General features: G+C 34.0%; 1 protein-coding gene across 1 annotated transcript in view; it reads left to right on the plus strand.

Moving 5' to 3' along the window:
• LOC123253803 (transcriptional regulator ATRX-like) overlaps positions 1 to 17,556 on the plus strand; it is a 101,191-nt gene that overhangs the window by 43,196 nt on the left and 40,439 nt on the right. The window contains exons 13-21 of the mRNA XM_044682939.1: positions 839 to 1,009; positions 7,312 to 7,450; positions 8,075 to 8,184; positions 10,820 to 10,966; positions 11,112 to 11,289; positions 14,481 to 14,618; positions 15,191 to 15,366; positions 16,617 to 16,734; positions 16,891 to 16,899. Of these exons, the coding sequence (XP_044538874.1) occupies positions 839 to 1,009; positions 7,312 to 7,450; positions 8,075 to 8,184; positions 10,820 to 10,966; positions 11,112 to 11,289; positions 14,481 to 14,618; positions 15,191 to 15,366; positions 16,617 to 16,734; positions 16,891 to 16,899 (1,186 nt within the window). The remainder of the gene's footprint in view (positions 1 to 838; positions 1,010 to 7,311; positions 7,451 to 8,074; positions 8,185 to 10,819; positions 10,967 to 11,111; positions 11,290 to 14,480; positions 14,619 to 15,190; positions 15,367 to 16,616; positions 16,735 to 16,890; positions 16,900 to 17,556) is intronic.

Below are 17,556 nucleotides of genomic sequence, written 5' to 3' on the forward strand. Positions count from 1 at the left end.
CTTCTATTCCTATACTTTTCAGTGTTTTCAATAGGAATGGATGCTGTATTTTGTCAAAGGCTTTTTCAGCGTCTATTGAGATAATCATGTGATTTTTGTTTGTTAGTCTGTTGATATGGTCAATTATGTGGGTGGTTTTCCTAATGTTGAACCAGCCTTGCATTCCTGGTATAAATCCCACCTGATCGTGGTGAATGATTTTCTTAATTACTTTTTGATATCCTTTTGATATCCTTTGATGCTTATTCCTGAAGCCATGCTAAAGGAAAATTGACTTTTCATTGTCCTTTATTTCGTTATAGGAGATTTCACCAAACAGTAGGTAAACCCTAGTATTCATGCTAAATTTATTTTCTAATTTATTTATTCATTTGTAGGACAGTATTATTTTTTAAAAACCCTTCTTGAGTGTATTTAGGTCATTGAACTTTGATAATTTTAATTGTTTTATATAAAAGTATTGACTTTGTTGTTAAATGCTTATCAAACATCCATTAATGATTTGCTATTAATTTATCTTACAAATTTTTTAAATTTAGCACTCAAAAGAACAGATCATAGTTCCCCATATTTATTTTTGTGCTATTATTTTTACTTTAACTCTGTCTTAGAAAGGAGTGAAAGGACTCTCTGTAGTTTTAGTGTTGCCTTTCATTTAATTACATTTGATATAGTGATTTCTGGTTAATCCTTTTCTATTTTTGTAATATTTGCAAATCATGTGGTTTTAATTAACTGAAAATAAAAAAACAGTGGTTTTCATTTTTGTTTTGTTAGATTGTTGTATTGGATTGTAAGATTTCCCTCTCTATTTAATGATTACTTAAAATTGTTATAGAGCAATTCTGAAAGTGATGAATCACAGTCACCAGGTAAAGGTAGAAAGAAAATAAGAAATATCCTTAAAGATTATAAATTACGAAGAGAAACACAGAGAGCCCTTAAAGAAGAGGAATGGAGGAGAAAGCGCCTTGCTGAAAGAGAACAAGAAAGAGAAAAATTAAGAGAGGTAATAATTACTATATGTTAGACTTGATTCTTATCTTATTGAATTCCTCTTAGAAATTATTTTAATCATAAAATGCACTAGAAATTGACTTAGGGGAGCAGCTGGGTAGCTCAGTGCTTTGAGAGCCAGGCCTAGAAATGGAAGGTCCTAGATTCAAATCTGACCGCAGACACTTCCCAGCTGTGTGACCCTGAGCAAGTCACTTGACTCCCATTGCCTACCCTTACCACTCTTCCACCTATAAGTCAATACACAGAAGTTAAGGGTTTAAAAAAAAATTTGACTTAGGATTTAAATAATTTACATGAAAGAGCAATTACTTTAAAATTTTTTCTCCTAAAATTTCTGTGGCTAAAATAGCCAATATGCATAATATTAACTAATGAGTTTAGAGTTTCCCTGGAGCATTTGGGACATAATGTTTTTTTTTTATTATTATTTTATTTTTACAACCCATACCTTCTGTCTTAGAATCAACACTGTTTATTGGTTCTAAGGCAGAAGAGTGGTAAGGGCTAGGCACTGGGGGTCAAGTGACTTGCCCAAGATCACACAGCTGGGAAGTGTCTGAGGCCAGATTTGAACCTAGGACCTCCCATCTCTAGGGCTGACTCTCAATCCACTGAGTTACCTAGCTGCCCCCCATAATGTTGTGTTAGTTATACCTATATTGCCCCTTTTTGTCATCAGTTTTCATCTTCTAAGTTCTATTTCCATGCTTATTTTTCTTCCCTCTCCAAATCCTTAGATTTTTCCAAGGCTTACTTCTCGAAGCATTTCCTAATCCTTTAGCTGTTAATGCCTTCTGTCTCCTCAACAGATTTATTCCCTTCCTAAATTATCTTGTTGTCTCCAAATGACATATCTTCTCCTATATCTAAAAAGTAAAACTCCTTTAGGGAAAGTCTTTAATTTTTGACTTTGTATCCTCAGGGCTGAGACCATTACTTTGCTCTTAATATCTACTGGGTGCTTGATTGGAATTTTCCACTTCCTAGGAAAAATGTAGAATTCAAGGAAAATCTTCTGCAATTTCTTTGTATAAATATGTAAATATCTATACATAAAAAATAGAAGTAAAAACTATAGTTTTATATTTAACTAAATTATTAATTTTGGTGTGGTCCAATTCCTTTTGTTGTGCTTTTGTGTATATTAAGAACACTTTGAATGAATTGATCTGGATTCCAGACTATATATTTGAATTTTACGTGTCTTAAGATTACAATAGTACTTTGGCAGAGTTGAATATATGCTTTATCTTACCAATATTTCCTTATTAAAATTACTAAAATGACAGCTTCTTTGTTGTCTCATATGGTTTGCTGCTAGAAGCTCTGAATTATTATTTAATGTATTTTAAGATATTCCAGTTTGCTTTATGGCCATATCACTCTAAAGTGCTATAAAAGTATTTTCTTTATCTCTCCATCTTATATACTACTCTTTTCCATTTGGCTCCTTTTTTTTTACTATATTGACATGTGTGGTGGATTCCAATAGAAAACTTGTACTTTTCAAGTCTTACCCCTCACTCTTACTTTGTTTTTCTGATCACTACCAAAATGAGTAACTAATCTCATCATCCTCTATTGCAGGGCAACACATAATTCATTCTACTGTCCCCTCATTGATGATAACCATTGTGGCTTTCAGGTAGATAGTGAAGTTCTATTATATATACCTATTAGTGATGCAAAGAAGTGAAGTGATTTCTGTAAGGTCACACAAATGATAGATAACCAACTGGCTCTATGTATGGAACATTGGTCCTGTAGTCAGAAAGAACAGAGTTCAAACACCACCTCAGATAAATACTAGTAATATGACCTTGGTTAAGTCACTTAACCCATGTTTTCCCTCCATTTCCTTAACAGTAAAATGTCAAATGAGATGATATGGCAAAGCACTTAGCACAGGGCTTAAGACACACTGGATTTCATCTAAATATTAGCTATTGTTAATAATGGTGTCTCAAGTAAAATTCAATAAAGGTGGACTGAGGAATATTTTATCTGAACAAGATCATAGTTTATTATTGGGGACTCTGCCTATTAATAAAGCAAGGCACTTTATGCTTCAGTTTAGGACAGAGACTCCAAGTGGAGATTTAGCTAATTTTTATAAGGTTAAAACAAAGAGTAGAACAGGCTAGGCAAGGGAAAAATACATTTGGTTATAATGTTGGTGACCCTCATGGGATTGAGGATAATATGAATGTGTAATAGCTGAGGCATGGGGAATGATACAGTTGATTTGAAGTTGACAATGAGGGACTACCAACAGCCCTCCTTTTCTTTTGTGCCTAAGAAATGTTCAGTGTTTGACTCACCTTTAAAGGTCAGAGATAGAGAACTTCTTTGGATAATAAGCCAGACATTCTTGAAGAATAGCATGATGATATGTGAAGATAATCAGATTCCTTAGGTTCCTCTCATATTTCCCAAGGATAGCAGAATTCCCTGAGGCAAGAATATAGTGATTATTAGGAGAGCTTGATTTCTGAACTTACTGCTGTTGAATTTCTACATCAAATTCAAAGACAGAGAACCATGATTTAGGCAGTTACAGGACAAAATCCATTTTCTGTAAATAGGATCAACAAAACGTGATAATGAAGTTTAATCTTCTCACTAGTATTAGTATTACAGGTAACCTAATCTCAGATATTCTCTTCAATTCAATATCTTCTCCATTTTCTTCCTGTTCTATAAATATAGAATTCTTATAGTAATATAGTGGAGGTTTTCTTTAATGAAAGAGGCTGAACTTTTATTTCCATGCACTATCTTCTCTTAATTGCTCTTTATTTATAACCTTTTTTGGCTTTTCTTTCTCTTTGTTCCATAATTGTCTTGATGATATCTTTTTCAATAAAAATTTCCTATGTCTTTAAGTACTTTCTCTAAGCTTTCACTTTGGACAGCTAGGTAGCACAGTAGATAGAATGCCAGACCTGAAGCCAGGAAGACCTGACTTTAAACCCAGATTCAGACATTTGATCCTGGACAAATCACTTAACCTTTTTGAACTCTATTCTCATTTGTAAAATGAACTGGAAAAGGAAACAAACTATTCTAATATTTTTGCCAAGATAATCCCAAATGGGTTCACAGACAATATTGAAAATCAACAACAGCAATGAGTATTTATTGCTGCATTATATATATTCTATAGGGTAAATGTAATAAAGACAGTCTGGAAGGCAAGAAGGACATGTAAGATATAAGATGTTAGTTATATATTTATACATGTGTTTATATCCTGACTTAGCCACCTACATAGATTATATATATATATGTATATGAATATATAGCATATATACATAAAACAAAGGATCTTTGGTTCAAAGGATTTGGATCTTTATATTATTTTTGCCATGATTCCAAATTGCTATTGGAAAGCTACTAAAAAAGAATGTAGAAGTTCTCAGATTCTGATTATTTCCATCTTTTTTCCCTCTGCCACTTTTCTTGCTTCATACCCTATTTCACATGATGAGGGAGGTAGGCCTTATCAAAAGCAATCTTTTTACTTGTTCAAGTGATCCCTTTTCATCTTGCCTTTATTAATTCTATATTAGTATATGTGTAATAGACTAATATATTATAAATATTCTTTTGGATTTCTTCCTTTGAGAATTGACTGTTCAAATTCATTCATCACTTGTCAGTTGAGGAATGTCTTAATCATGTAAATTTAAGTTAGTTTCTTGGTCATCTTAGAAATTACTCCTTTAAACTGTGGGAGGAGAAACACAGAAGAAAAACAACTGCATGAACACTTGGGCTGATGGGGATATTATTGGGAATGTAGACACTAAATGATAACTCTAGTCCATCTATCAATAACATGAAAATTAGGTTTGTTCAATGATACATATAAAACCCAGTGGAATTGTGAGTCAGCTAAGAAGGGTTAGGGGAGTTTGCGGGAGAGGGAAAGAACATGAAACATGTAATTATGGGAAAATATTCAAAATAAAAATAAAAAAAGAAATTACTCCTTTAGTAGATGCTTAATAAAAGACTCAACCCCCTTCTTTTTTTTCTTTTCTAATTTTAGCTGCATTAAGTTTTTAAAATTTAAATTTCTAATATTAAAATACTCGGGTGGCTTCCTCCCTCCCTCCATTTCTTCCATTAGAGAGGACATTTTTTTTTAAAGTATGTAAAAGTATGTCTTTCTTATTTCTATTTGTCAGTTCTTTTTCTAGAGTTGGTTATAGACAAGTCATTCTTTAAACTGTGGCTATATATAATGTCCTTTTGGTTCTGCTTAATTCACTCTTCATAATTTTATGTAGTCTTTCCATTTTTTAAAAGATTAACCTTTAATTAATCTCAGTGGATTGAGAGCCAGGCCAAGACTAGATGTCCTAGCTTCAAATTTGACTCTTGATACTTCCTAGATTTGTGACCCAGCATAAGTCACCTTAACTCCATTGCCTAGCCCTTACTATTCTTCTGCCTTAAAACCAATACACAACACAATTATAAGATGGAAGGTAAGTGTTAAAAATAAATTAACCTGCTCATCCTTTCTTTTAGGGCAGTATTCAATACCAATCATATGCCACAATTTACTTAGCCATTCATTCCCCGGTTGATGGTCATCTCCAGTTTTCCCCAATCATCTTAGGAAATAGATTGAATATAGATTGTTAAGCTTACAGTTCCCTGGAGACTGTATATTCACTTATAATTATTTATTAAATAGTGAACATAGCAGTTTGGAGAGAGAAAAGGCTTTCTAATCACATGACTTGTTGCCTAGCATTAACCTGAGTTTGCTTTTAATCTCATATCTATTCACAACTATGGGTTCTTCTCTCAGGGAAGAAAAACCCACACTGATTCCTGGGAAAGAAATCGTAATTTCCTTGCTGCATAACTTATAACCGAGTAACTTGGTGATGTCACTTTTTCTGAGTGTCCTTGGTTAGAGAGACTTGATTTCAATCTGGGTCAAAGACCAGGCTTCCCAGTGCCAGGAGTCATGTGGGATAAGAGGCAACAGGCTTCTGGGGTGCCAGGGTTAAAGCCATAAGGCATCTTCCTTCCTCTTAACCCATTCAAAGGGTGAGAATTGAGACCAAAATGGATTTTCAAAACTTTTAAAAAGGAAAGGAACAGATTTATTTTAAATTCACACAAAACCCACTAGAGACAGTTGGAAGGTGCAAAGAGAAGACTCTTTGAGAATAATTCTGGATTGTTATGATTATTCTCCAGCTTAGTTGTTCATTTCACATTTTTTCCACATTCCCTCCAAATTTGTAATTTTGCCCTTTTATTATTTTAGCAGCATCTGATGATATATGGTGATATGATATGATGATGTATAGGATAAGTCTCTTGTTTTAATTTGTGTTTCTCTAGTCAGTAATTATATAGAATTTTTGATTTCTTCATCCAAAAAAGTGTTTTGTCTTTTTTTTTTAAAGCCTTAGCTTCTTTCTTGGAATCAACTACTTATTAGTTACAAAATATAAAAGTAATAAAGATGAGGTGATTGAGGTCAAGTAATTTAGGCATCTGAGGTCAAATTTGAACTATAGACCTCCTGTCTTTAAGCCTGATTTTGTATTCCCTGAGATACCTAACTCTCTCTGTATCTTATCATTGTTAATCAGTTAGGGGAAATAGCTCATAGGTTATAAATGTCATAAATTTGACAATGTTTTCTATGTATTTTTGCTATGAGACTTTGTTCTTAGAAACTGTTTATAACATTTTTTTTCAAACTTACAATTTCTAATCTTGATGACACTAATTTTATTTGTACAAACGTTTTATTATGTATTCAAAATTATTCATTTTAACATCTCATAATTTCTCCAGTTTCTGTCATATATTGTTTTTAATCTAATTTATTGAAATCTTTTGATATAGAAAATGGTTGGCTATTCTATGAGTTTGCTTAAGTATGATGGAATTCTGAAAGGACTCTCTATATACTGGTTCTTTTTAGGGAAGTACCTAATTTCCTTTTCATTGGTCAAATTGTATTTTCTTATCTCTTGAGTTTGTGTTCTTTTCATCAAGAATGCTTGGATGCCTTCCCTAATTGTAATGTCCCAATTTTGCCACATCCCCTCCAATATTCATACTTCAGAATTCTTAAAAACATCTTTGCTAAAGATAACATTAATCCTCTGTTTCAAATTTGTCTTGTTAGTATACTATAACAGATTTGAGAGAAAACCTTTGGAAAATGTTGTTTGTTGCATTAATTGCTATGAATTCTTTTTAAAAATTTCCTTACAATTATTCTACCATCTTTCCTTTTTTCTTGTACAGGTGCTAGATGTTTCTGATTCACCTAATATGTATCCAATTACAACCAAACTTGTTTTAGATGAAGATGAAGAAACCAAAGAACCTTTGGTTCAGCTCCATAGAAATCTGGTTACCAAATTAAAACCTCATCAAGTAGATGGTAAGATTATTTTTTAAATTTACAACATAATTTTTATACCTTTATCTTCAGTCTTGGAATCAATACTGTCTGTTGGTTCCAAGGCAGAAGAATAGTAAGAGTTGGACAGTTGGGGTTAAGTGACTTAGCCAGGGTCATACAGCCAGGAAACGTCTGTAGCCAAATTTGACCATAGGGCCTCCCCTTTCCAGGCCTGGCTCCCTATCTACTGAGCCAGCTACCTGTCCCCCTAAAATATAATTTTAAATGGCTTTTCTGCAGAATGCTTTCTACACATAATCACTTCATTGTTAACTTTAATGTTTTACTAAAAGAAAAGTGACATATTGTGTGACATATGCATGAGTGTTTTTATGCATTATGAACTGATTGTTTAAATTTCTTTTTCTAAATAAACATAAAATAGATAATAACAGTTCTCATTAGCAAGTATAGATTTAAGAATATTTTTACTTAAGTTAAATTCACCAAATATTTATTATATACTCAGTGAAGACAAAACTTAGTGAGTCTGAGATATTGTGATTATAGTTTGTATAGTTATGTCAGAAATTTTTAAATGTTCACTGAAAGATCACATTAGAAATTTTAAGGTTTTGTTTTTTATTAATATATTTTACATAGGTGTTCAGTTCATGTGGGATTGCTGTTGTGAATCTGTAATAAAAACAAAGACATCAGCAGGCTCAGGATGCATTCTTGCCCACTGCATGGGTCTTGGAAAGACACTACAGGTAAGTCATTATAAAAATCCAAGTTAAGTTGCATAGTTTATTTTCTTGAAATTAAATGTGTAATATAAGTTTCCTAACCCAGTGTGTCTACTTCTTGTGTGTCATGCCTTTGTGTATCTTAATAACCAAGACTTGGTGCCCAAAAGCTAACAGTTACTCTAATTTCTCACCATCCTATCTTCAGATTTAGTTAGGCTGGACCTCAAAGAATAGACACATTGATAATGGGTCAAATAGGATCCTGCCATTCAATTCTAATGATCCTCGTCTCTGTTGTATTTCTGTCACTATGTTACTTAAAAGAAAGTGTGGAATGATCTTAAAATGCAACTCAAAAAATTTCCCACTTTAAACAAACTGGGTCAGAGAGAAGCAATGTGATAAAATGGCAGTAGATTAACTAGGCAGATTCTCTAATGGCAATTTGCACTAAGGCAAAATGCAGTAAATATCAAATCCCCTAAATGGCGAATGCTATGCCTACTTGTAAAATAGTCCTTTTAATAATATCCCTAATGCAAGATTCCCCTCCCTCCTCTTGTCCAGACCCCTTGTTGGGAGTGGGACTGTGACATAAAATCTTTGAGCACAAGCTAATTTCAGAGTACAATTAATGAAATATACAAAACAAAGAGTTACTTTCTCATAAGCATTTTCCTCACCTCCTCTCAGACTAGTCCTGGGAATATTTAAATATTTTCTTGTTTGAGGATATCTGGGCAGTTTTCTTTGATAATTTCTTGTAATAATGATGTCCAAGATTTTTTCTTGATCATGGCTTTCAGAAATTCTTAAGTTGTCTCTCCTGGCTCTATTTTCCAGGTTAATTTTTTTTTCAGCAAGCTATTTCAGGCTTTCCTCTGTTTTTTCATTCTTTTGATTTTACTTTTTTGTTTCTTGAGTCAATTCTGATTTTTATGGCCTGATTTTCCCTCTGTCAGTTTTGGTTTTCCTTTTTCAATTGGCCCATTTCTTCTCGCATCACTTTCATTTTTATTCCCCACTTTTTCTCTGCTTCTCTTAATTGGTTTTTGAAGTGTTTTTTTGAGCTCTTTCAGAATCTGTGTCCAATCCATATTTTTATTTTGGACTTTGCTTGTGTTTGCTTTGCTTTCAGTCTTCTGTGTTTGTACCTTGTTCTTTGTCTCCATTAAAGCCTTTAGAGTTAGGTGCTTTTTTTGTTGTTGTTTGCTCATTTTTCCTACCTCTTCAATCCTTCCTTGATGCTGCCCTTAGCTTATTTTTGGGTTTCTGCCAGTTTTAGTTCTTCCAAGGTGGTATGATGGGTTTGGGTTAACCCTTGTGATGCTGATAGTTTAAAGACTAGCCTCAGGCTTGGGCTTAAGCTTTTGATCTCACTCTGAATTTGATCAGGACAGGAGCTGCTCAGATTCTAGTCCCAGGTTTAGGCATATGTTTGTGCTTAAGTTTTGTCTCAGGCACACAGTTGTTTGTTTTGTCTTGGAGCTCCACTCTGAGCCCCTGGCAAAAAGATCCAGGTCAACCAAATATCGAAAGCTGGGGTTTCTGTCCTTGCCATAATCTCAGACTAGGACTCCTTTCTTCCTCTGAGTGTGGTGTGGACCAGTCAGTGCACTTCAGCACAGACTGCCCTGGGTTCCAGACTTCACTACAGGTTTGAAACCTGAAGAGATATGGGTTGGTTTGGACCTTTATTTACCCAGGGAGGGTTTCAGGGTCTGAATGTTGATTGGGGCTTAGATTTAAAATCTGGGACAACAGATGTGGGATAGGGGTGTGTGACTTGCTCTTCACTCCTTGCTATTATAGTCTTACTGACTATGCTCCTCTTTCATCCCAGTGTCCCAGATGTTCTCTCTGCCTACCTTTTGAGTCTTTCCCTTCTTAAAAGTCGTTTCTGCTTGTTGGTTCTTTCATTCCTGTATTTGTTTTTGTGGATTTTAAAAAATGTTGATTAGAGGGGATTTTTATGGTGTGAACTTGAACAGTTTTGCCTTACTCTGTCATCTTGGCTCCACCTCTTTTCTTCTTTCTGAACAAATAATGTAGTTCAAATAAGAATTGACAGAATGGCAATAATGCTTGTTAGTCTTCGTAAATAGATATGACCATCAAGGGTACACAGGAGAAAATAATTGTAAAAAATCTTAATTTGAAAGAATAGAGGAAGATCTTGAATAACAAAAGAGACTTTGCAACCATTATCTTGAGAGAATTTTTAGTGTGTTTGAATTAAAAACAAATGAAAGAAAAAAGCTATTAAGATGTTTAAATCCAACTCTTATTACCATTAAGCAATAATTATCATTTGAACTTCTATCATCACAGTCCTAATTGTCCTGGAAGAAAACAAAGTGATTAACTATTCCAAGCAATCACAGAGAATATCTAGACTGGAGACAACACAATTTGGAGGATATATTCAGCAAGTAATTGAAAAAATGAGAAATATTCTCCAATTTGGAAGAAATTTCTGAACATCAATAGCTTCGATTCCTTATTCCCTGAGAATTAATTTTCTTAAGGGAGCCAAAAGATATTTCCTGCAATTTGTTGCTGTTATCCTGTCTATATGCCAAATAAAAAAAATATTTACTCCAGTTTTAGGTTGTATTACATCTTATAACCAAGAAAATTTGTTTTTTTCTTTTAGGTGGTGACTTTTCTTCATACAGTTCTATTATGTGACAAATTGAAGTTTGCTACAGCTTTAGTAGTTTGCCCCCTTAATACTGTCTACAACTGGATAAATGAATTTGAGAAATGGCAGGAGGGATTAGAAGAAGATGAAAAACTCAAGGTGCCATAGTTTTCAAAGAAATCTTACAACAAAATATAATTTAGGATATTTTGCTTAATGTTGGGGCTATTCTAGGGAAACATTTTAGTATTCTTTAATATGAAACATGTCTATTTGTTATCTGATTTTTCTTTCATTCACAAAGGTTTCAGGATTAGCGACCATGAAACGCCCTCAAGACAGAAGCCATGTTCTGCAAAAATGGCAAGATAATGGTGGAGTAATGATTATTGGCTATGAGATGTACAGAAATCTTGTACAAGGAAGGAATGTAAAGAGTAAAAAATTAAAAGAAATATTTAATAAAACTCTTGTTGATCCAGGTAACATAAAATTTTGAAACCTCACTTCATATCTTGATTTATACTTTTGCCAAAATTTGCAGAACCTCCAAAGGGTAAAAAGGTATAGAAAAGAAAAGTTACAAATTTCAACTTCAGTAAAACATCAAAAGTCATCTATTTTAATATTTATATTAGCGATAGAGGGACCACAATGCTTTTATGTCATTTAATCTCCCGAATTGTTTCTCTTCGTTTTGTAAATGGGAAAATTGAGTCCAAGAGAAGTCAAGCACTTGCCCAGGAATTGAGGTAGAATTCAAGCCCACATCTTCCTTAATTCTAGTTTAGCTCTCTGTAGATTATGTCACACAGACTTAAGCCATTTTACTTATAAGTAAAAGCTAAGTAAAAGATCAAGTTCACCAAGTTTTTACTAAGTTTTATTATGGTAGGCACTAGGAATATAAAACTAAAAAAAAAAACCTCCTAACCTTAAAACAATTTAAGGGAAGCACTTACATAAAGAAATAAATTCCAGTTAGATTTTATTAAAGAATCAGTAGGTGCAAAGAGCCTGCTGTTTGCTTGGTTGGGTCTCTGGAGGTAGGATGACGTGGCAAAGAACGAAATGAAAATGAGCCAGAGTGCAAGTGAAATTGCAGAGGCTGTTCCTTCTCTCTCTTTTGTGCCATCTGCTGATTTTAATTTTTATACCCTCTTTTCTTTATGATCTCATACAGGTTTTTTTTTCTTCCCATACATTCAAAATCACATATTAACTTTTGAAACATCATAAGATTGACATTTACTAATTATCTTACTGTGGCTAAACAAAGAAGCAAGCTTGTCAAGAATTATTCATTATGGGCTGGCTTAGTTTGAACTTATTCTTTTCAGCCATGCGTAAGGTACAAGTACATCAGTTCCTAGCTAAGCATAATAGTTAATTATATTTTTACTAATTATATTATGTATATAGTTACGTTATATCAGTCTGGTACAATGTTTTGTCCCCATGGTGTTTTTTCTAAGAATACAATTCTGGTAGGGTGATTCTGTGCTAATTTGTCATTGCCTTAATTTCCTTGTGTTTCACTGTATCTATGGTCTGTAGGAGTTTGGGAACAAACTTAGGCCAGGTATTTTCTTGCTGGGAACTTTAGAAACTTGCATTAACTCACTAACTGCTGGTTTTCTACTGGACTGATTCTAGGGGAAATTTCTATACTCTAGGCGGTTGTACAGGGGTTTATTTTGGGATAGTGGGGAGTCTATGGCTGTGATTGTTCTTGCCATGAACCTGTATTGTTTTTCTGTGTCTCCTTTGAGCTGGATAAGGATATTGATTGCAATAATTTCAATGCAAGTGAACGTCACTGTAAAAAGAATCACATGGGGTAAACTGAGTGTGGAATTTCCATCCTCCTGACAACCTGCCGTGCTGGATTGTCAGAGCTTGTGAGTTGCCATGCTAACCTCACAGCCTTGATGGCTTCTGGCAAGTAGGGAACATTGAGCAGGTTCAGACTTATGCCTTTTAAGTCCTTTTGCCAGCTTTTTGAAAATTGGAATAGAAAGAGTCTCAATCCTGGGAAATCAATAAGTAAATTATATAAGAATTGACAAGAGGGAACAGCTAGCTCAGTGGGTTGAGAGTTGGGCCAAGAGATGGGAGGTCCTGGGTTCAAATCTGGCCTCAGATACTTTCTAACTGTGTTACCTTGGGCAAGTCACTTAACCCCCAATGCCTAGTCTTTACTATTCTTGTTTCTAAGACAGAAGGTTGGGAGTTAAAAAAAAACGTTGACAAGACAGAATAATGTCCTCACTAGAAATGGGAAGCTCAGAGGAAAGGAAAACTGTTATTTGTTGACATAGGTATGAAACAAAACTAATCTTCAATTGATAATTAAGCAGAAAAGGTATAAAACATTCTCAAAAGAAGTAACAAATTATCAGTACCTATATGGAAAAAATACAGGTTGTAATTAGTACATAGCTTATAATTAATAAAATAAACAAATCCAGTAATTTGACCAAGCATAAGTGAGAAATGGTTGTCCTTCTTGGTGATGATATGCAAATTCATATGCACTTTCTACTAATAGAAATGTGAAATGATCCAGAAATTTTAGGAATATAATTTGGAACTGTGTATTTTTAATGTTCTTTGAGCCAGTTATGTCTCTACTGACCACATACTTTCCAAAGGATTCTAAGCAAAGAAAAACTTACATACCATATTAATATAAGACAATCATATTAGGAGAATGGAAAAACAAAGTTTGAAGTTATCATTTGGAGAATATTTCAACTTGTAATTTTAAAAAATTAAATGGAATATTCGTTTTTCCACAAAATTTAACAAATGTAAAGAATTCAGAGGTGGGAAATTATATGAACAAATAATGAAAAAGCAAAATACCATGACAGATAGTGATTTAAATCAGTCTGTCCTTTCGAGAGAAAGATGAGGAGGAAAGACCCAAATAGTATATGATATATTTGTTTATAATTGTTAAAATTAAATTATGAGGCTGCTAGAACTTTAGTAGCTTTATTACATCAAAGTAGAGGGAAATGTGGGAAAGAGGTAGAGTTGATTAGCAAGGGTTCCTTCAGGTTTTAAGCTCTAGCCAGAAAACTGAAAGTAAGCAGTGCCTTGGTCTCACCTTATAAGCAATTTTCTCATCCATTAACTCTCCTAAGTCACATCTCAGGAATCAGTCATAGTTCCTTAATTTGCCTGGCACCACCTGGGGTTGGGGGCAATGCCTGTGGGGAATCAGTTTCCTGTTTCATTAGTTTCAACTTCCTTTCTCTAAGGTTTAGTCTATGCCTGCACATCTCAGTGGTGAGTGATTGATGTCAAAACAAAGCAACATAATTGGGAGGGAAAATACCTTCCCACATTATCTTAGCTAGTTTTATAGACATTTTCTTTGTTTTAAGGTATGGTTCTTTGAAAATTTGGAGTAGATAAGGTGTTGAGTAGATCAGGAAATGTTTGTGATGTAAAAGTTAAAAAACCCAAAAAACCTCCTATGACATACTGTTGGTATTCTGATTCTTAGTCCAGTGATTTTTCCTTTCCTTTCAGTCCCCAGCATAGATTTTGATTACTTAATCACTAGTCCTTTATGCAATTTGAACTTATGTAAGTTATGTAAGTATGATGAGTTAATGCAGCTTTTGAAAAAGCTAAATAATAATAAAAAATTTTTTGGTAGGCCCAGACTTTGTTGTATGTGATGAAGGCCATATACTAAAAAATGAAGCTTCAGTTATATCCAAAGCTATGAATTCTATTCGTTCAAAAAGAAGAATTATTTTAACAGGAACACCTCTACAAAATAATCTAATTGAATGTAAGTTACTAGTCCCTGTTGGGTTGTAACGAGCTATTTTAAAAACATGAATGCTATGTCTTAGAGTCTTTTCAGAATTTTTCTTCTTTAGGACAGCTTGGTGATTCAGTGGATTGAGAGCCAACCAGGCCCAGAGACAGGAGGTTTAAATCTGACCTCAAACACTTTCCAGCTGTGCTACTCTGGTCAAATCACTTAACCCCTATTGCCCAGCCCTTACCACTTTAAGACCTTGGAACAAAATACACAAGATTGATTCTAAGAAAAGAGTTTTTTAAAAAAGAATTTTTCTTATATTTCTTAACTTGTCTAAATGAATTATTACATTAACTTTTGTTAAAATTGTTCCCAACTTATTTTCTCTTTTAAAAAAATTTGCTGAACTATATTTTAAAATGTGCTTAACATTTCCAAGTATTATTTGATAATTTAGCATATGTGTTCTGTTATCAGATCATTTACTCAGATTTCATTTATTTAAAAAAATCTTTGTTTTTATCACTGTTAATTTCATTATGTAAAATTAGTTGAATGAAATTTAATATTTACAGTGACTGTTTTCCTTTTCTTAGATCACTGTATGGTTAACTTTATCAAAGAGAATCTGCTTGGCTCTATCAAGGAATTTAGGAATCGATTCATAAATCCAATTCAAAATGGCCAGTGTGCAGATTCCACTATGGAAGATGTTCGAATAATGAAAAAGCGTGCTCACATTCTCTATGAACTGTTAGCTGGATGTGTTCAGGTATATGTAAAATATGCAATTTTTTTTGTTTTTGTGCTTAACCCATTTTACTTGAAAAATCTATAATTTCACCTGAAATCCCTTTCACGATATGTTGTTATATTGGAAGTTTAAGATAAACTTGAAAGTTAAAGATCTGAGCATAATCAATGCTAGCAGTAACCAAGAATTTGGCTATCTTTCCCAATGAGCAAAGACCCCAAGATAGAATTTACTGGTCTTCATTTGGTTTGGGGAAGTTCAGAAGAAAGAACAGGTTTGGGAAGATGGAGAAGACATGTGTTCAGCATAATGGGGAAGCAATATCAGGGAAACCAGGTTTCACCCATGTGCTGGTGATCATGTAGCATGCTAACTGGTTCCATCTGCTGATGGTATACTTTGTGACTGGATCTGAGTTAACAGTCATCACAGTATCTAGAATGGCTTATTATAGAACTATAACAAGGACATTTAGTTCAGGGACAAAGCACCTTTTAGAGCTAGTTTCATTACAAGCATATTAACTTATTCATTTGGGGGACATTTCTAGATGATATAAACAGAGTCCTGCAAAATAAATACCGTGAAGAAATACTGTCAGAGGTACCACAACCATGACTACTAAAGACACACCCAGTCCAAAATATCTGTTTTATAGAAAAAAAATTGAAGTCAGGGAACCATTTGGAGAATCAGAATCTTAAAAATGAATGCAGTGCATCAGCCATGGGTAGGGGGAGTGTGGGGGGTGAAGGGGAAAGTAGGAGCATGAATCATGTAACATATTAAAAATAAATATTAGTAAATGTTTTAAAAAAATGAATGCAAAAGGGGCAGCTGGATGGCTCAGTGGATGAGAGCCAGGCCTAGAGACAGGAGGGTCCTAGGTTCGAATCTGGTCTCGGACACTACCTTAGCTGGGTGACCCTGGGCAAGTCATTTAACCCTCATTGCCTAGTCCTGTAACAAATTAATATAGAAGGATATATATAAAAGATATTAGGGTTTTAAAAAATGAATGCAAGAATATAGAAAATTTAATGATAGTGAAGAGAGAATTGTCCATTGGAATTTAGGATTAGGGTTGGTTGGTTTGTAAAAAAAAATTGTAGAAAACAATGAGTATTTTTTAAAAAGATAAATCTGAGGAAACCATTGATAATTATGTTAAAGGGATTATAAGTTTGAGAGTCCATTTTGAAGTTTGGGATTTATCTCAATTAAAATTACTATTACAAGAACTTAAACTTGTTTTCATTTTATTACAGAGGAAAGATTATACAGCATTAACAAAGTTTTTGCAACCAAAATACGAGTATGTAATATCAGTAAGAATGACTTCTATTCAGTGCAAACTTTATCAGTACTATTTGGATCATCTAACAGGTACAAAAAAGATTTTAATTACTTTGAGGGATTATTCTTTTATGTTAACTCTTAAAAGTTTAATTGTTTCTCACTTCAAATTGTTATTTTTTTTTTATCTTTTTAAACCCTTAACTTCTGTGTATTAGTTCCTTGGTGGAAGAGTGGTAAGGGTAGGCATTGGGGGTCAAGTGACCTGCCCAAGGTCACACAGCTGGGAAGTGTCTGAGGCCAGATTTGAACCTAGGACCTCCCGTCTCTAGGCCTGACTCTCAATCCACTGAGCTACCCAGCTGCCCCCTCAAATTGTTATTTTTAAAAATTTGCCATATCAATCCCATCCTCACAAGCTAACATAAAGCTATCATGGATCTAGAATAAGGCAAGCTCCCAGGGGAAAAAAAAGTAATGTCTTTTGTCATCACAAACAATTCTGAAATAATACATAGGAAGCAAAATCTGATATTTTTTTAGAAATATGAGGTGAAGGGGGCAGCTCGGTAGCTCAGTGGATGGAGAGCCAGGCCTAGAGACAGGAGGTCCTAGGTTCAAATCCGGCCTCAGACGCTTCCCAGCTGTGTGACCCTGGGCAAGTCACTTGACCCCCATTGCCCACCCTTACCACTCTTCTACCTAGGAGCCAATACACAGAAGTTAAGGGTTAAAAAAAAATTTATAATTGATAGCTCCATTAACCCCTTCTTAGTCCTCATCATTTTTTGCTGAATTTAATCAAATTCTCCTTGAACTCTGCAACATTTTATATTGTTAACATCTCTTTCTGCTTCTCTAAACCTTTTGCTTTTTTGATACTTTGACCTCCTGGTTTTCTTCCTACCTCAC

Source organism: Gracilinanus agilis, chromosome X (assembly GCF_016433145.1).
Source record: "Gracilinanus agilis isolate LMUSP501 chromosome X, AgileGrace, whole genome shotgun sequence".
Taxonomy (NCBI): Eukaryota; Metazoa; Chordata; class Mammalia; order Didelphimorphia; family Didelphidae; genus Gracilinanus; species Gracilinanus agilis.